Genomic DNA, 20571 nt, shown 5'->3' with positions numbered 1-20571 from the left:
ATGCCAAAGTATGAATTTGCATGCTTTAAATAGGTAAGAGTGATCAAAAGAGCACTTTGGTGATGGGGTTAAAAAAATTCCTAGAGGTAACAAGTTAATTTGTTTAGCTGGTATGAATGGTGGCTTCCAAGTTTTATTGTACAGCAAGCAATTGTTTGAGATTTGGCCATGTTGGTACACAGTCACATTAGATGAGCTGCCTTCACAGCTTGCACTAGCAAGTTAATGACAGTTAATGTAACAATTTGTAGTAGATGTTCTGTTGGTGGTTTTGCAGACCTCCACAACTATGCATTATTTACCGTAAAGTTTTCACTTTTTATTTACAGTATTTTTGTTTTCTCATTGATAGTGTGTTAATGGTTTGTGTTCTTCCTATGTGGTTTGCTAGCGCGAGATGTTAAAATTTTTCAAAGGTCAAACTGAATCCCTAACTACTAGGTTATTTAAGACTGATTGCTGAGAGGTTTTCTTAAAAACAAAGTCTCTTCACATGTCCTGAGTAGAACTGGAGTTAACATAAGTACCCTTTCCATCAAATCTGTCCCAGATACTGCCATATATGTGGTTGTAAACAGAAAAATAAGTTAAGTAAATCTAGATATTTGATGCAGATGACAAGAAGAAATTTCAGAAGTCTGTATGAATACCTAAACATGTAAAAATCCACTCTCTGGAGATCAGAATTCCATACTTTAAGAAGTTTTATTAAGGTCTATTTGTAAATCAGTAGTTTTGCCAGCAGCTTAAAAAAGTTGAGGGGTTTGGTTGTTGTTTTTTTAAATAAACCGTGATACTCCTTTGTGAGAAGTGCTAGTACCATCCTTGGAGAGAGCAGAAGCCTTTTTCTAATTTGTTTTTCCATTTCTGTAAAACACTCTCTTAAGTACCTAATCACATTACACTGAGGCTTCGTTTATTGAAATTAGAGAAGTGCTCTAGTCTTGAAGTTTATTTCAGTAGAAGTGGTTCAAAGTGTAATCGGTTTTTATAAACTGTAGGAAAACGGTGTCATTAAGTGTTCTGGAGCCACACAATAATATTTTAAAATATAGCCAAATACATAATTTATTTATTGAAAAGATGGAAGTTATAAGCTAAAGAACCCTGTCAGGTAACCTAAAAAAAACCTTGCTGTGGGAAAAGTTGATCGGTTACGTGCTTACTTCTCATCCCATTGTTTTGTATGTTGACTGCTTTGCAGCCTCTTTCATTATGGTCAGGAAAAGGAGATATTTAGAGCAAAATTTTGGTTTCTTTGCTATTAACTGTGCTGGGTTTTTTCCTGTTACATAGAATCACAGAGTGGTTTGGGTTGGAAGGGACTTTCTAAGACCACCTAGTCCAGCCCCCTGCCATAGGCAAGGACACCTTCCACTAGATCAGTTTGCTCAAAGCCCCATCCAGCCTGGCCCTGAACACTTCCAGGGATGGGGCATCCACAGCTTCTCTGGGCAACCTGTTCCTGTGTCTCACCACCCTCACTGTAAAAAGATTTTTCCTTGTATCTGATCTAAGTCTGCTCTTTTTTAGTTTAAAGCTGTCACCCCTTGTCCTGTCCGTACAGGCCTTGGTAAAAAGTCTGTCTTTCTTATAAGCCCTCTTTAATTATTGAAAAGCTGCAATAAGGTCTTTCTGGAGCCTTTGCTTCTCTGGTTTGAACAGCCCCAGCTCTCTCAGCCTTTCCTCATAGGAGAGGTGTTCCAGCCCCCTACCTTCACGGCCCTCCTCTGGACCCACTCCAACAGGTCCCTGTCTTTCCTGTACTGAGGACCCCAGAGCTGAATGCAGTACTCCAGGTGGGGTCCCACCAGAGCGGAGTAGAGAGGGAGAATCACCTCCCTCAACCTGCTGGCCATGCCTTTTATGCTGCCCAGCGTATGATTTGGCCTTCTGGGCTGCGCACAGGCATTGCCAGCTCATGTCCAATTTTTCATCTGCCGCTATCCCAAAGTCCTTCTGTGCAGGGCTGCTCCCAATCAATTAGTTGCTGGTTGTGTGGCTGCTGTATTTACAGTTGTGTTTTGTGGGAAATGTGGAATGATTTTTAACTTCTTTTTCTCATTTTTCTTTTTAAAATCTCTTTTAGAATTCCCCACTCTACCGCTATCTGCAGGATTTGGGACACACAGATTTTGAAGTATGTTCATCGGTGTCACAGAAGGCAGAGCAATGTGCAGCAGTGGAAAGCCAAAAAGAGCGGACTGTGCATGCTGCCCAGAAAGTGAGCATTCTCCTGTTCCTGAGTGTTTATCTTCTCAAAAGAGAACCACATTACTTCACAAATAGGCAAAATCAGAGGGGATAAAGATAAATCTCTTAGTGTATTAAAAAGAAGAAAAAAAAAAGAACTCCCACCCAAAAAACAACCCCAAAAAACAAACACAAACCCCAACCAGCTGTCCTGTCTAGTCTGGGAATGTGTTTGGAAATGCATGGTTTGCCGGTATAGTTTGGAGTGTTTCTTTGCACTCATGTAAGCTAGGGAAGCAGGAGACTTTGTTGAGGAGGTTTTTGAGTGTTGTAAATTATTTTATTTACTGGATATTATTATGTTAGCCTAGGATGAGATTCTGGGAATAAACCCGGTAATTTTCTGGAACAGAACATTTACAGTTCCCAGCCCTTCTCAGGCATTCAGTTGCTAAATATAGCTTACTCTGTGACAAAACATATTAAGAAAGAGGATTTCTGGGAAGTATAAGTACAATAACTAATATGAATGAGGTAGTAGAACTCTGCTTATGTTATGGTGATTTCCTAACTGTAACAGCTGACAAGGATCATCAGCTGATTAATTCAGACTTCCTGTTTCTCTATCATTTTAAGTAAAAGTTTGTGGACTTTTGGTGTTAAAATGCTTGAGAATTTGGCCATTTAACACCTACTATGACCTACACATTTTTTCTTTTCCTCATTAAAAATGTTATTTTACTGTTAGTAGTAGTGTACAGGCAATGTGATTCAGATGAGGAGCTGTAGTGTGGGTGAGGAAATTCCTCTTTTGAGGCAGCTGATGTAGGAATCTGTTTGCAACAAGTATATTGAAAATTCAGTAGTTGGTCTGTCTTCTCCTTAGCACCTAGATGGAGCATGCAAAGAGCAGTTATGTTCTGCCTGCCTCTCACTTCCACAGTGGAGAGTTCAATTTTCAGTGGACATGCTCCAACTATGTGCCAGGGGAAAGAGAGGCCTCCATGCAGACTTCTCTGTCCTGACCACTCCAGGCTGAGGTGGGCAGCACCTCACCGGTAAGAACCCAAACCAAGCATTCATGGGTTGATGCATTGCCTCTGAAGAATTACTATTTCTTTCTCCTTTCTCCCCATCATGTATGGTAGCTTCCATCTTTGTGCACCTTAGGGCATCTGATTCTTGCCTTCTGTGGCTTTTAACTTTCCACTGGAGCTCAGTTTTCCAGTTATTCGTTCCTGCTTTATATCTTTTCAACCATCTTCAAATTAGAGCTTCACAACCACTTTCCTCTTGTTTGTAACTTTTTCTCCTTTCCTGCTCCACAGTGTTCTACCCTCCCAATTAACTGGCGGTAAACTGAGGAGAGCATCCTGTTTTTCCCAAACACAGGCAATATGATATGAGTGGCCCTGAGATCTCCAGATCTCTCTGCAGGTTTTCGTAGATGAGTGATCATATGGCAAATAAGGAGAGCTTATGCTTTAATTAGGATATTTTCTCAAATAATGCCATCTTGACGTATATCTGCTAGTCAGTTCTCAGATGCTGCAAGGAGTTAGCGAAGTAATGGTGGCAGTTAAGCTTTATTTCAACTAAATGTTTTCAATTTTATACATGTCCCTCTTGTTCCTCCTTTGTTTTAGGTCAGAAGTATTTTTTTCTTGTGGGATTTTTAATCTGTTCTGCTCTGTGTAGTATCATAGGTGCGGTAGGATTCAGAAGTGTATTAATTGATGTGGATAACATTAGTCAATATTTTTCTGATCTGGGGGAAGAATGTGATTTTTGAAATGTTTACAGTCGCATGGTGTACATGCAAGGACTGACTTGCACAGTGTTTGAAGTGAAATTTTAGAAGCTGCAGTGTGAAGCTTATTCATCTATCAGTATTTAGGGAAGTGTTGATGGATCATTCATCTATCAGTATTTAGGGAAGTGTTGATGGATCATAGTTTCATATAGTGATACTCATTTCAGCTTCTTTCTGCATAGACTATATAAGATTCCTCACACACTCATTAGTCATTTGAAAAAGTCTCATGTGCTGAGGATTTGTAAGCCCAAGAAACAGATTAACTGAGAGGAGGAGGAGAACTGATTCTTACAGTGTCTCCATGCTTCCTTGGCTAGTAATGTAAGATTATTTTAAATTTAATGAATAAATTGATTTCTAGTTACTGTTGGTGTGGGTAGCTATTGCATTTGCAATAATGATTGCTTCTGTAAGTGGTCACAAGACAAGGGTGAATTTAATTCAGGGTTTAACACCATTTTTATACTTTTAATTTAAACTACCTTTAAAAGTATTCATGGAAATATTAGGTACACTGCCCTCTTCAGAATTGTCAGCTGGCATTCACCATAACCCCCAAGAAACCACATGAAAATAAATTTTCCCTTTAAAGCTCTTGGCAATTTTGTGGTCCATTTACATTGAAGATACCTATTCTGGCTTAATGCAGGAAGACTTTAATTAAACCACTGTTAAATGAAAATTAGAGTGACATATTTAATTGGCTGATTATCTGTTCATTAGTATGAAGCAATGCACGGACTATCACTTGTTAGCTGCATTATTTTATTTTGCATAATTACTTTTGTGGAAGTCAGTAAAAGCAGTATGATGCTTTGTTCACGTATATAATTTCCACTGAATGTAATACAAAAGTGCTGTGGGGTTAAGAACCTCAAAAATATTAAGATATGGTGCTTTTAAAAGCTTCAAGTATTCTGGTTTTTCCCCTCCCTTCCCCTCAGGCATTTTACACTTAATTTTATCGTGTTGGGAGCAAGTCCTCCAGTATTGTGTCAGATGTAGAAGTCATTCGTCATGGTTTGTCTTGCAACTTGAAGGGAGTGGGTGTGTGAAATGGGCTGTCCATTTCTTACAAATACTAGGATGACATTCATATTATCTCATCTCTGTCTAGACAAGGGTATGTAGTGGAAATAAGGAAGAAACCTGTGTGTCATTTCTAGCGATAAAATGTCATAGGTTCTTCCTGCTGCTGTTCCAGTACCACTTTAGGAATGTTAACACTTGTCTTTTGTAATCTGATACCAGAAAGTCTGTTTTTGTCATTTGATTTCGATGTCCCATTTTTGTAGGGTGTCTCAAAAGGAAAGAGAATGAGGCAGGGGCAGTTGGCCACACATTTACAGAAGTAGACTGGATTTTGGGGGATCTGAGGCTTTGTTGCAAACTTTTTGTGACATACAGGCAAATTGTTTACGTTCCCATCCAATCATGTGCTCATTTTTACATGAGACTATTACCACTTCCCTTCTGTCAGCCTTCACTAGCCTAGTCTATTGAAATTATGAAATGTCTGGGAAACAAATGGTTTCTGAGTTCTGAATATGTACCTACCCACAGTCCTAATATAAAATTATCTTAGTTGAGGCTTAGTGTAGTGCAAAATATATGCACAGGGTGTAGATGATGTTCCATGCTGAGTGATGCTTAGTGTGTGTATCATTTTCGTTCTGTTCTGAAAAGCAAGTTTACAAATGCCTTTAACACTTTATTAAGATAGAAAAGCTGCAGTATTGCTTTTTCTTTGAGTTGAGATTGTTTACTCGTCTTGTACTTTGTCAAGTAGGAACCCTGTACGGATGCAATCTGGTGACATGTAGCAAGATTTTGGCAAGGCAATGATATAGTTTGGGATCTTCAGTGACTGAAAAAATGAATCTGGAAAAAAAAGAGGACCCTAGTGACTGATACAAGTATTGCTGCTGTGTCTTGCTGTCCTGCCAAGCAGAGCGTATGGTTCAGGTCTAATGAAAGGCAGAAAGCATCAGCTGAATTTGAAGCACATCTTAAATAGTTCTCTGTGTGTGTGGTTTTAGTGGATTTTTTTAATCGGAACATAGTCTTAATGAACATTGAGCTGAAAAAGTGCTTCAAGGTTGTGTTCTGAGGGCTGATGAAATGCCAGTCTCCCATCTGAGGGAGTACAGAGATGTGATTTAGCATGGTATTTATAGGTGCAGTGTTCCTGGCTGTACCCATCTCTGGAGAAAGTTACAGCTAAAGTTCTGGTCTCATGATCACTTGATACTCTAAAGCACTTTTGCAAGAGTTCCTAAACTTGTTTTCTGGAGTTAAATTCTATTTGAGTAACTCTGCTTGATCTTCAAGGAATGTCTTTCCTCCTGTTTACATTTTTCTTTTCTCAGTCATTTTCCTAGACTGCTGTGCATATCTGAATGTTTAAATTGATTATACTGTCACACCTTATCCCATCTTAGATGTGATAATATTTCATCACTAGAACAGGGCTGGTGCTGGAGGCAGCTACTAAGGATGGTGTTGAGGCTAGCTAGCCCTCAGTGGCTGTGCAGGTGACCTGATGAGGAAGGGCAGAGGGACCAGTCCTTTGCCTTTGTCTAGGGCTCCCACTCACTTAATGCTAGCTCTGAGTAGCTGGAAGGCATTTCATATGTAGCATTATCTTCTTTCTGAAGTGCACAGAACTGAAAGCTGCCAATGTGAATGATAGTATTTCAGATACCTGCTAGTTTGCCATTTCAGGTTCATCCTGTACAAAAGAGAAATAGTCCTTAGAATTTTATTTTAGATTTAAATGAGCGTACCTAAAATGTGCATGTCTTATGCTATTTCTTTAAATGTTAGGAGTTAATACATCTTTGTTACTCAGTTTACAGAGAGTTTGAGTGGTGATCTAAAGTTGTAAGAATACTCCAGAAGCATTGCCAACATGACCTGACTTGCATGTTGATGAAAGTTGTTTTACTTGTCAGTAACACTCCCAATGGGAATGCAAACTGTGAGACACTGTTCCAAAGATCTGAATAATTTAATGTGTTACTGTACTCTACTGGGTCACGGCCCAAGACAGTGGGTTGTCTTGTTTTGTGTTTTCAAGCACTGACATGCCTATTGAGTGTTTATGCAAGCTCAGGTTTTTATTTTTAAACTAAAACACAGAAAATAAACCAAAAGGTTACTTATGTAGCACACTAGTATGAGAGTTTCTTTCAGTAATTCCAGTCTAGTTTAGTCAGCTGGCAGCAGTTTAAAATTATCCTTGGTGTAGGTTTAAATGTTTATGATGAAAACTCAAAAGACTTGTGAAGGCTAAGCAGTTGAAAATGGTAGGCTCCAAGACATAATTTTACATAGTAAATGGACAATTCCTTCTGTATTCTGCTTTCAAAGTATGGGGAAGAGTATTTCTGAATGAAGTATCTGTCTGCAACTCAAACGCAGAGCAAGGACCTTTGCTTATTTAATCTTGATTTTCCACAAATCCTAATCAAAATGTTTTATTTTATTTTGCACCACTTTACAAGAAATTTGGAGGATAAGCTAGTGCTGCAGTTTGTGACACTTATTTTCCAAATTCTGTCAGTGCTCTTGAGCAACATCAAAGTACAATCACTTGGATTTATTCCACAGTCTTAAGAAGTGTGGTTTGCTGGGGTAGCTTCGCCTAATAAGCCACGGTGATGTCTGTATATCGGGAAGAGCTGTCGTTATCAAACCCCTGTTTTTGGTTTGTCTCTCCACTGACCTAAAAACACTTCTTTTGGCATAGGTGTGCAGTTCTAAGTGTACACAGAAAGATGAGGCATACATAAAGGAAAGCTTTATATATAGATATAGATATATAATATAGGAATTAGGTTACCTAAATGGACACCAAAGTTATTTCAAAAATTCTTGAAGCATAAAGGCTTTAGGGTGGCAATTCTGATGTTACTTAAAACCATTCTTCCCTGCTTGCTTCATCAAACTTGTGTCACACTGCCTTTCAGAGGGCTGTCAGGCTGATCACAGGGCTAACCGCCAAGCTCCAAGCTTCAGTTGCTTGGTTTTACTCTCCTATTTCCCACCTTAGAGTTGGGGGAAAAAAGGAAGAAAAAAAAAAGGGGGGGGGAGAAGAAAAAGAACAAAGAGAAAAACCAGAAGAAAAAGAAGCTGATTTAATGCAGACACCCTTTATACATTAAGCTATTATAATCTGTTTGGTTTGTTGTTTTTTTTTATTTTGAGACAGTATGCCACAAAATGTAAGTACTCCACAATTATGTTTTTTGGCATACATTTCATTTGATTGTATTACAGTGTCAGCAGTCTGAAGATTAAGAGGTAGGGCCTTCATGAAATATATGTAAGTAGATATTTTGAAAAATACTTCCTGTCAGCTCAGTCTGAGGAAAGTAGATATACAGTGTGTGTCAAAAACACTTTTTTTTTCATTGAATGGCTGCAGAGTGAAGCAAAATCATGCATCTATTTAATGATGATCTTCCATGCATCATATTTTAGAAAGACACATGAGTAAAATGTGTGATGACCGAGTGGCAGTCCCGCCAACTAATGGTGTGCAAAGTTGTGTTTTCAGCTCAGATGAAAGTGTGGATTTAGGTTGCATGTGAAGCAGCATGGAGACAAAGTACCAGCTAACACACCCTGGTTGGGACAGGGAGTTTCCTCCAGAGTCTTGTCCTCAAGCTGTGGTGGTCTGCCAAGGAGAGGTTGTTCCTCTCCTGGTCTTTTACTTTTCTTCAGTCCCTGTCAGCAATTTAACCTGCCTTTTTTATACTCAGGGAGAGAGAAAGTCTTTCATATCAATGCAGTAGCTGCCAACTTGAGATCAAACTAAATCTAGCTGTAGTTATTTTTAACAGTATAACATAACAATCCATTATGCTGCAAATAGGTGGGGTTACTGAAAGCTTTATTTCATGCTCTTGTGTACAGGCAAACTAACGGGAAGCAGATGTTCCCTTAGCGTACTCTGAAGTTAGGCCAGACACAGTAAGTGAAACTTCCTTACAGGTACTTGAGTCCCCGTTAACAAGAAAAGCAAATGCAGAAATAAAAGAGTTGTCTGTTGTTATTTATGTATTTTTGGCTTTGGTTGTTGTTTTTTTTTAATTGGAGTAATTTCTGTTCCCTTCAGCAAGGCATCCTGTCAAAACTAGTTGAGTTCTTTAGAAGTTGGTTTCCTTTTCCACAGTATAAGAAAAACGATGACATACTTCACCGACTGGTAAGTGATCACTTTTTTTTTTTTTTCTTCCCATTTCCTTTCCTAATCCACAAGTCTTCCTTCTCTGTACCTTGTCCTCTGAGCACCATCTTTAATCTGTATTGTTAGTTTTGGGTCTAAGAGTTTTACTTATTTTTTGGATAATATTTATTTTGGTTTTCAGTGTGTCAGGTCAATTGGACACACGAGAACAGGAGCAATATCAGTAGCCAGGTTGAAGATGTTCAAAATGTGGAAGAGGGATTAAAATAAAACCTGTGAGAAATTAAGGAAATTCTGGAAGGCTGAAAGGATTTAAGTTACAGTGTAGCTACCCCCTTTGGTGAAAAGCAGTGTGGAGATGTTGCCTGAGCAAGTCTCTATGTTTCAGTTTAGTGCCTTGCAGACACATCTCAAGACAGAATGCTCTTGAGCTTCATCTGAGTATTGCTTTGCCCGCTTTTTCAGCTTGCCAGCTCAGGTGTAGCACCACTACAGTGCAGCAGTACTACCCCTGGACTCATACTGGCATATTTGTTTCTGCACTGCTGTCCACAGTGCTTGTGCATGTGGGAAAAGCGAGGCAAACTAAGGCACCTCCGTTATAATGCTTCAGCAGTATTAATGCATTAAGAGCAGATGACATCTGTGTAGTGGTCTGGCTGTAGGGAGAGGCAAGAACAGTTCTTTGTACTGCCTATGTGCTCTCATCTCAGCAGTTCAGAAGCAGGCTGGGTATCCATCTGCCTCACCAGAAGTTGTATTCTGCTACTCCTGGAGCATGCAGAAACTTATAGGGCCCAAGTCAGCCTGTGTGGGGCAGACCTGAAGGGTGATAGTTTTACCCCAGATAGTTAAAAATAGTTTTATGCTGCCTTTACACCTGTTCTTCGCAGTACCACTTTCTATCCACTTCAGTCTCTAGCCTGGGCTTGCTGGAGATCTGCTTTAACCTGCACCCAGCTGCTTCAGGTTCCTTAGTCTAGCTTGCAAATGTTATATTAGTCAGACTGTTCCAGAATCTAAAAGTTAGATTTTTGATATTTTTTTTCTACTGTGATGGAGGGATGATGTCTTCAAATGTATCTTAAAAAAAAGAAGTGAGCAACATGAGAAGTTAGGGGGTTCCATTTCTCAGACAGTTCTGCCAAGCCCAATTGGTGTCACTTCTCCCTTATCTTAAGAGGACAAAATTTCCTCTGAAACCTCTCATTAGTGATCTTTGATAGTCTTTTCTTCCTCCCTCTTCCCCTATGAATTATAGTTATTATCTTAACAGCTTTTTATAGCCTTACTTTCATGAGATGGAGACACAACCAAAGAACATGGAAAAGGTGTTTCTCCTGCCGCATGCTACAGCAGGGTACTGAAATGACACAGGATGCCTCGGAGGATGGCAGAATTTCCTTTTGCATACAGTCCTGAAGCAAATGTTTTCCATTAAAAATAGAATGCAAGTTATCTCAAGTGATATCAATGTGTGGAATTAAACTTTTGACTAGCTGTTTTATGGTTTCATAAAGAATCTCATTCTGTCAATGACAGAACTAAACAGATTTTGTACTGTGAAATGTCATACTTATGTTAACAGCTTCTATTAGAGGTTTTTCAGAAATATTCTGCTTCCCCTCCTGTAATCTAGCTAGATGCAAAGATGCACATGTTCAGTGTTACTTGGGTTGTGTTATGACATTCTTAACTTAAAGTTTTGTAAGTACAGTTTGGTGCGGGATGCAAATTAAAATTTCAAGGGGCCATCTTGGATATATTTGTCTTCAAGAACTGTGTATTTGTCTTGAAGAGCTGTAGTTGCAGGGAAAAAAATAGCAAATGCTTATCACGGCATCAAATCCACAAGTAACTCCCTGAAGTTTACCTGGAGTTTAGCAAGTGTGAGGTCTTCAGAGCCCCTGCTCTTTCATGTTTGGATCAAGTTCCCTTGGGAAAGGCACAGAATCCTGCAGGAGAGGACTTCACTGCCTTGACTCAGGGCTTGAGTCTGGTGCATTGCCCCTACTGTAACCAAGTGTCCCAACAGGTTGCTTTTTGTTGACTACTTTATCTCTCTTCCTCTTTCAATTTTTTGTTGTTTATTAATGACTTAAAATATGTCATGATGTTAAAAAAAAACCCAACAGTGTTTGCTGTTTTATTAATGATCTTCTAATAGATATAGTACCTTTCTGATTCTTACTGAAATATATTGGCATAATCTGTGGCATGTTTCCAGGTATTGTTACTATCTAGGTCAGATGACAAAGTGCAATGCATCCTACAAGTCTAAACTGTTTGGTAGTATGTGAGTTTTTAAAGTTAAGCAAGTTCAAGAAAAATGATGTAGCTATTTGTCATATATCTGAAACATTCCTGTAGTCTTTGGGAACAGATTGTTGTCAGTAAATTGTAGAGTGTCTGGGTCTTTTCCTTGTTCTGCTAACTTAAGAATTTGCATATTCTTTATTAATGCCTGTTTTTTCTCCTTTGTGGTAAGGATGTTGGATTTCGATTTGACACACTCCGAACCATCCTGCAACAGGAAGTTCTGCTGCAGGAGGATGTGGAACTGATTGAGTTCCTTGACCCCAGTATCCTGTCTGCAGGGCAGTGTAAGCAACAGGAAAACGGACAGCTTCCAACACTACGCTCCCTAGCAACTCCTAATATTTGGTATTGTATAGAGAATATCTACCACGATATTCACTGTAAAACAAGCAAAAAATACATTGTGTGGTCTTTATATAAAATGTAGCAATAAAGTAACTACTTTTTTTTCTTAGGTCTTTGAGTCGTTGGTCGAGTAGTCCCCATACTGTTGTATAAGCATGTGGGTTTTTTTTTTCCTTGGGTGTTTTATTGAAAGAGCAAGTTTTAATCTGAGATCACTACACGGACATGAATGGATACTTCCACTCCCTAATATGTGCTATACGCAAGAACTAGCCTGGTGGATTAATTCTTGAATTTCTAAAGCTGTGCAGTGGTGATTTTGATAAATGAGACATGATTGTGAAGTCTGAATTGGAGCGTGTTTTCTTTGCTGTGGTCTTCATAAAATATGTTGGAGGGGATGCAGTTAATTTTCAGACATAGAATACCGGAAGAACAGACTAAAGAATATTTAAATAAGATGCATTCAAGTCTGCAGTGGCTGGTGAAATTCACCCTAGAATACTGAAGGAGCTAGTTGCAGCAGTGTCTGAACAGCTACCACCTGTGTTTGAAGAGTAACAAGGGTGGTGGGTCTTCTGACAGAGTGGCTTGCTCAGAAATGGACAGGAATCAGTAGATAAAAATATGTCATAACAGAGATCCGTACTGTGTTTTCATACATATCTTAGGAAAATAGATAAAATTATTATAAAGCCACAGCAGGTTAAAAACCCCAGCTGTTTAAGTTGTAATATGTCATTATTGATGCTCTCAGTCAAACAAGAGGACTTTTGAACCAGATTTTTCCAGTGGTCCTGCTCCTATCATTGTTTCTTTAACTGTTCAGATGATGAAGTACACTTACAAAATTTGTGAATATTGCTCAGCTTACAGATGACAACAAGTTTGTGTTATGGTAGAATGGAGTTCAAAAGTAGCTTGGAGAAATATCTTGAAGTCAGCAGAAAAGTCAATAAAGACAAAAGTCTAAAGCTAGACTTGGGAAGGAAAAATCAAATTAAAAAATAAAGTAGTGAATAACTGGGTAGGCAGCACTACTTCAGAAAAGGGTCGGCACATTGTTGCAGAGTGTAAATGGAATGTGTCAGCAAATTAGTCAAAAGGCAAATATCATCCTGGTGTCCTTGTGGCACAGGGGTTTATTTTTCTGTATGTTTCTAATCCTTGTGTTAGGCTACAGTATCTGGGTTTGGATGCCACACTTGGAGTGGCATAAGTAATTTAGAGACAGTCAAGAGCAGAACAAGATGAATAATGAGTGTATAAAATGTAATCTTTCAGAAACATTAGAGTGTGCTAGGATTGTATGGCCAAAAGAGAGAAAACGGAGGTGGGATAGAACAGTGTTATGATGTGCAGAAGGTAGCTGGTGAGAAGGTGGTCATCTGTCATTGTCTATTCTGTTCAGAAAAGGGAAGGGGATGGGGAAAAATAATGTGATGAATTTACCAGTAAATCAGATAGGACTTTGGGAAAATCGGAATAGTTACCTGGGTGGATTGTGGAGTCTCCATTTTCTCCTTCAGTCTGTCTGTGATGGTCTGGATTAACCAGAAACTGAAAATGGACAAAGTGAGCTCTTAAATCCCGTCCAGTCTTTCATATTGAGATTCATTTTTTGTGTGTGTGATTATTTTTTTTAATGCACCAAGGAAGTTCTAGAATGCCTGTCTGTCCTTTTTAAAGTTAACTACATATCTGGAATATTTTAACCCTGGACCTTTACTGAAGCCTATCAGTAGCCCTGAAGAGTCAACACTTGCAAAGCTTGTTTAAATATGACCACAAAACTGTCCAGAAAATAGAAACCCAGAGATCATACCTTATTTTAGAAATCGGAGAATATTCCTTGTGAGTATTTCCAAAACTAAATACAGGGTATACAGCTTAAAGGGGTGAAGACATTGAATATTTTTCTTCCAAAAAATTCTGGAAAAGTAAAGCTGTTATGTACCTTGAAGCCCATATCCCATTCATCTCTGTGAAGACTCTCACAATTTTATAAAACTGCAACTATAATACTATATATGAAACACACTGTATTTTCTAGCAGGTTTTTTTTTGTTGTTGAATTTTTCTAGATGAAAGTAACAGCTTTATGAAGTTTTTAAAATTTCCTTGAGAAATAACTGAACTGAGATACTAGAAGATCTTTTCTTTAAAGATTTTCAAAAACTGCCAAATTATTCCAAATTATTATTCAAGCCATCTTTATAAAAATGAGTTAAAAACTAGTGGTGCGTTTGTATCCAAGTTAAATGAGTCAGGGTCTGGAAAAAATAAAGCTGGCATTACTTGAGGGTTTTGTTACCAAAAGAAACATGCCCTTCCCTACTGTACTCTTGAACCTGGAAGTACAGATACTCCAGTTCCTACCCACCCTGTCTTATAATGCTGAGTAGTCAGATTTTTTTTTTCTATTTTCTTTTCTTTTTTTCTTTTTTTTTAAAGTATCATGTGTAAGTGAAACTGACATGGTGCATTATTCTTCTACTACTTGTGCCACAAAAAAGCAGAAAAATGTTTCCTTAGAGTATATTGACCAAGTAATATCATGTGCTTATGCATCTAAATCTGCCACTAGGAGTAGTTTTTGGTGTTTACAGCTCCCTTCAGGACCTACATAAAAGCCCTGTAATAAGATGGCGTAATCTCAAATGTAACCAAAAGCTTCGTGATTTTTCCCACTTGTTTGACTTCCGGAATCTGTTGATGGTTGATGGTACTTTCTCTGTTTGCAGGGATGTCTCGCTGTTTCTTGCCTTTGTAAGTGCACTGTTTATGCTTCCTTCGTGGTGGAAGGAATCATCGTGGCTGCCATGGGGACTAGTTCTGCTTGTCTATGCAGTCTTCAGAGTGTGGGGCACATGGAGGACAGCCAAGCTGCAAATGTCCCTGCGAAAATACTGTATCCAGCTGGAAGAAACAGTGGCGAATAGCCGAGCTTTTACTAATCTCGTGAGGAAAGCTCTACGACTCATTCAAGAGACTGAAGTAATTTCCAGAGGATTTACCCTGTGAGTCTGTATTTCACTTTATTTAATACACAGATCCATTCAAGCAAGAAGTCTTCTAAAATTGTCTTGTTCCACTATCACCAATAACAAGTGCAATTCATAAAAAATATAATACTTAAAGCTTTTTGTTTACCTAAAATAGTATAATTACCATTCGTACTAGAAGTATGAATTCTAATAACTCAGTGTTAAAACCCTGTATCCTGAAGGAGAATTAAGTCTCACAAAACTCATATGCCTTTGGAATCTCCTGCTCTGCTAGCAATGAAGTACATGAAAAAATGGAACTTAAACCAATTTTGTTAATTATTTTGGGGAGTCATTTAGAGGGTAGTTTGAGGATTTTTTATATCGTATATTACCAAATCTATGTAAATAAATTGACCTCCAAGTAATCATTCTTATTTTAGAAAACAAGATGACATCAAAACCATCCTATTTTTATGTAACAAATAACAGCCTGAAGTAATAAGAATACAGCAATCAGCAAAGACCATCAAGGTCATTTCCCACCTCAAATAAAGTTTACTCTTTTTTTCTTCCATGCAGTTGTTGAGAAGTTTAGATTCTTAAATTATTTACTGCTGAATTTTCCTCTCATCCACTTAAGGGATGTGAAAGTGTTCCTGGTTGTTTAGCTTTTGTAGCTATTTGGTAATATTTGCATAATTCTGTGTGAAAGGACATCAGAAAATGTTCGGTGTATGCAATGATCCCAAAGCCAACAGGTCCGCTCTGTGTACTCTCATTGCCCTTATGCCCTTATAACAACCTATGGTTAGGTATGTAGCTTTGCCAGTCAGACTTAAGGTTAAGGGAGGTGGGAAATGCCAACAGCTAAAATGCAGTCAACTTCTTTCTAAAAACAATAAAAAATGACCTTGTGTGCACCAAGAAATTGTTTGTTCATGCCAGACCAACTATTCTGCAGTCAGGCACATGTTTTTACATGCAAGCTTGAAACTGTAGACTTAATATTTTGAATTATTTTTCTAGCTTGAGATACCTTCAGTATGCTTCATTAGAAGAAATGTTTCATTCTCCCTTTGGAATGCATAAGCATGTCTTCAGTCTGCCTAGCTATGTGTTTTGTTTTTGTTTGGTTTGTTTTTTTGCTGAAGAAGCATATAGTTAAGCAATAGGCAGTCTTATCTTTGCAAATGGGTTCTTAAAATAAATTATTGTCAGGGCTTGTCCAAATTACAAATAAGAAAAACATTTGGATTTTTTCCTAAGTTTAAGCAAATGAACTTGTGGTCAGTATCTAAATTCCTGGTGCCTTGTTCTTTTACTACATATCTTAGATAACAAATTAACAGAAAACAGACTGGTCTTTAAGTTGAAGCTTGATCTAATAGCCTCTTTACTTAAAACTTTGGCAAGCTTTTCAAAAGACTTTGGAGTATGGATGGAGTAGAAGTCTGACTGTGCCAACATCCTCACTGGAACAATTGTGCAGTATGAAGAAGTCATTGCTGTATAGGTTTTGGTTTGGTTTAGCCTGGAGGAAGTTCTAACTCCAGTGTCCTTTTCGGCATCCATGTATGCAAGAGATGCTGCTTCACATGAAATTCTTTGCTTGAGGTAGCACTTCATGTATGATCTAAAAAACTAGCTACGCCTTTTTTCTTCCAGAATTTTGCTACAATAAACCTTAGCAGAACAAAGTTCAGTATATTGACCTGTAGTATCCTTGTCAGTCTTAATGCTTGTTCAGAGTCACATAGCAATAGAAATGGTTGCATCTGAAAAGTTAATGAGTATCTTGTGTCATTTTACATCCTTGAAGGAATGGGAATTCAAGCAGGTAGCACAGTATCCAGTTCAATGATATGTATGCTGCTGTTTTAATGTACTGCTAGCTCAGCATAGTTTGGACTGCATTAATGATGTCGTGAATGGAAAGATACCAAAGCTGACATGTAAATAGTACTGAGTTCAGATTTTGGCTAGCTATACTTAACTCTGATATGGCAAGCCCAGGTCTGTAGATTTGGCTTGAATTTCATTGCATTCCCCATTGTACGATCCATTGCTATATTCTTGTAGGCTCATTTACACATGCTTTGAAGTATCTATGTCTTTGCTTTATTCTACCCTATTTGACCTTGTTAACTGATATTTGACTGTCTCTCTAAACGTTAAATTATTCTCTATATGGTTTTGGTCAGTTGTCTGCTGGTTCCACATCTTTTTGCCTTCATTCCCCTCCCACCCAAAAAAACTCACAGCAGCCACTTAGAAAAGGTACTAAGAACCCTGTCAGGCCTCTATTACCTGCTCTCAAAGGCAACTGGACATTTTGATTTCAGAATGGCCATCAGAAGTGTTTAATACTGCTGTTGGCATTGCAGGTATGACTTTGTGGTACAAGCTCTGTGATGCAGAGATGACTGAGACCTCACCAGGGTACTTTGGATTACAAAAATCATGTAGCCAAGGTAGGGCAGTGTTTCTGCCTAACTGCTTCATTTGTAAATAGACAAATGAAGCCTGATCACAGGTTGTGGCCTGAAATTTCCACTGGGTAATAAAAGTATGTCCGTTGTCTTGCACATTATAGAATGAAAACTATAGGAATACCCAATGAAAGGCTGCAGCAATAAGCAGCAAGTAGTTATTTTCTTGTCTGTCATGGAAATAATTAGCATTTTCTCCAAAATACTCCCTTTCTACTATGTTTTAAACTAGAATCAAGCTCTACAAGCACATATTGGTGTATAGAGCATCTTTGTAGAAATGCTTTCTTGTTGGAGTGCAGTAAAAGGTTTTTATTAATGTGTCTATACAAGTTTGTTAAAAGTTGAGAGCCTATTTAAAATTTGGCTTGTGAGGTTAACGGAGAAATAAGTCACTGTTCTTTACAAGTAAAATGGGTTTGGAGCAGTAGAAGAGAGGAAGTTCACCCTTAACCTTTTTCCTTCTTGCTATTTGTGGCTGATACACAAAGCTGATAATGTTTTGTAAGTCAAATTAAATACATGTAAGACAAATGAAACATTAGGAAGTTGGGGTTATGGCATGTCTGGCACATAGACATTTATAGCAAGTTACATTAATTTAAGATTACTGGAATAAAGAAGAATTATTTTATAAAGAACACTGAGACAAGCCTTCCTAGAAGGAAAGCAAATTGTTTTGCTGACTACTGGCAGTACATGCTGTGCATGAGTTGTGCTGTATTTGCTCTGTGTAGAAGCTGGAAATGCTTATATTGCTGTAGCAGAACATAGATGTATCTCTCTTTTTAAGGTAGAAGAATTTTGCTCATTTTCTTTCAGCCTGCTTCTGATGATTCACCCAGGGCTTGAGTCTACAAACTAATGTCAGAGTTTATGGATAAGCACTTCACCTTCAAAAGCTAGGGAAACGTTAGAAGATTGGCATGTACTATGTTACGTTCTGCATTCCCTAGTGAAACATATGGCAAGACTAGCATTTTAAATTTACATTTAGAAATTGAAATTAACACAGTTTGGTTTTATTTTACTCAGATTTTAAAGTACTTTAAGACATGTTAGATAAACCGTTTAGTATCACTCCCATAATTTAATATGGTACACAGATATTTTGATAGAGCATTTCAGCTAGTGTATTCAATATACTGCAGTAATTGGCATGAATCTTCTTGTGTTAATCATATTTAACAAACTGATATTGGTCCAGCCTTGCTCACTGGGTAGGCTGCATTGCTTTTCACATTTGACAGTGAAGGTGATAAGCTGTTTCCTCTCCTGGTCCAGCTCAGCACATGCAGTAAGACTGACGTTTTTCCAGCAGGGTCAGGTCTGCTGGCTTAGTGAGATGGGCTACAGAACTAGATACCAGCGTAGCAGCCCACCTCATTCTTGCCGGGTACCCTCTATGGTTTTCCTTTTTAAGTGACTGTGGACATGAAATCACCTCCCCACCGTGCCCTGGGAAAGGTGAGAGCAGAAGCAGGCTTCCAGTCCCAAAACAATCATAATTTATTGTCCTGTTGTCCACACTATGTCAATTCCTGAGTTGATTCTTGTAAAAACAGTCCCAGCAAGTAAGAGTGTACCTAGGCTGTTTTCAGTATCTCAGTTATAGGTTTGGCATCTGACTGTCTATGAATACATATAGCTGGAATTAATCTTTTTTTCCCTTTTCTGCAGTTTAATGTTACACAGACATGTGTAATAATCACCTAATTCACAATTCAGTTTACTTCCAGATGAGGCAATTTCTTAGAGTTCTAAAACCATTCTGAAGTATATTCTAATAGGCAAATGGCAGTTTCTTTTAAATGGTATATTCACCTGAATGTGGACACCAAAATGTATTTTCAAATATGCTTGTATAGTTGCATACATTTCATGTGTTTACCTGTCAGACTCCCACAAAACAGCTGTCATTCATTGCATGATGATAAAATCTGTGTCACCTCTCAAATAATATTTCTATTGATCCAGAAAAGATTCTGCATGGAGAAGGTTGAAAGAATATAGTGTTTTGCACGAAAACCAATATGTAGTAGCACATTTTTTTTCTGCAAAAATTATTGAAGGAACAAATTTGGATATAAAGAAGTGTATGTTAAATATCTGTATGTTAAAACTTCTAAGGCTTACAGAGGGCTTGTGATATCTTGGTATCAGAGATAATGTTAGGTGACCTGTCTACCCTTAGTGTATCATTTTATAACATTTTGGAGAAAACAGATGTCCTCAGGAGTTTTGCCGTGGCTTAGATGAGAAGATGTTCAGGCTGTCTACAGAGGAATCCTGGCTACTTATTGGAAATTTTGATTAAATATATCATTAATAGGATGGACTTTTTTTTTTCCTTTTTTTTCTTTTCTTTGTTCTTGTAGTTACTGAGGGTTTGAAAAAGTTTTCTAAGTAATGGAATAAGGAAACTGTTGTACTGTCTTTTAAAAATACTTTAGGACATCTGTACAGTTGTATCACATTTTACTTTTCAAGTTTGCTTGACAGGGTCAGTGCCGCTTGCCCATTTAATAAAGCTGGACAGCATCCTAGTCAGCATCTTATTGGTCTCCGGAAAGCTGTTTATCGATCTGTCAGAGCCAACTTTCGAGCTTCAAGACTGGCTACTCTATACATGCTGAAAAAATATCCTTTTTGTAAAAACCCACAAGTTCAGATATATCATGTTACCTACCTGTAATTGTGCCAATGTGAGTTATGTCTAGAAACATACAATATCTAATTGCATATCTAAACAAGATAAAGGGTAGCATAGTGAACTGGGGCTTATGCTTGGTTTGAAACACTCTTAAATTTGTCTTTTTGTGTACTGTGCAGTGTGAGGTAAGATTCTGTGCACTGAAAACATTGTCCCCGTTACTGACACGCATGCCTTTGGTGTAAGTACTGATAATGTGTTTCAGGGTCCTTCAGGATTTTGTTTTATAATTCCTCTTAGCCATCTTTTTCCCTTGCACCAAAATACATTTTTCTCTGAACAATGTAGTCTTTCAGTCAACACCCCTGTGTTCAAAGGTAAGTGGATTTCCTGCTTCAGATAAGCTGGGTGAAACTCTGATTATGTTTATTATCCAGAAGGCACATTTAAGAGTGAGGAGTTTCTACGCTGAATCAAAGCAGAAGAATTTATTCAGATTCCATTTTGTGAACTGCCTTCTGTATTTCCTCAGTGAATTGCATACGTTAATGGCATTAGCATTTCAAGGATTT

The 20571-nt window shown here is 38.1% G+C and overlaps 1 protein-coding gene across 6 annotated transcripts in view; it reads left to right on the top strand.

Annotated features, from left to right (window-relative positions):
- The window catches only part of VEZT (vezatin, adherens junctions transmembrane protein), a 68173-nt gene that overhangs the window by 15538 nt on the left and 32064 nt on the right, over positions 1-20571 (top strand). For 4 of the 6 annotated variants that reach the window (XM_055807360.1, XM_055807358.1, XM_055807361.1 and 1 more), the window contains exons 2-6: positions 2090-2224; positions 9132-9221; positions 11692-11867; positions 14612-14887; positions 19837-19986. In XM_055807360.1, the coding sequence (XP_055663335.1) occupies positions 14652-14887; positions 19837-19986 (386 nt within the window). In that variant the 5' untranslated portion in view covers positions 2090-2224; positions 9132-9221; positions 11692-11867; positions 14612-14651. The remainder of the gene's footprint in view (positions 1-2089; positions 2225-9131; positions 9222-11691; positions 11868-14611; positions 14888-19836; positions 19987-20571) is intronic. The other 2 variants (XM_055807359.1, XM_055807363.1) reach the window with 1 other exon arrangement.

This window comes from Falco peregrinus, chromosome 6, assembly GCF_023634155.1.
Source record: "Falco peregrinus isolate bFalPer1 chromosome 6, bFalPer1.pri, whole genome shotgun sequence".
Taxonomy (NCBI): Eukaryota; Metazoa; Chordata; class Aves; order Falconiformes; family Falconidae; genus Falco; species Falco peregrinus.
Note: the sequence above shows the minus strand (reverse complement) of the source record. Positions and strands in the feature narration are given on the sequence as shown.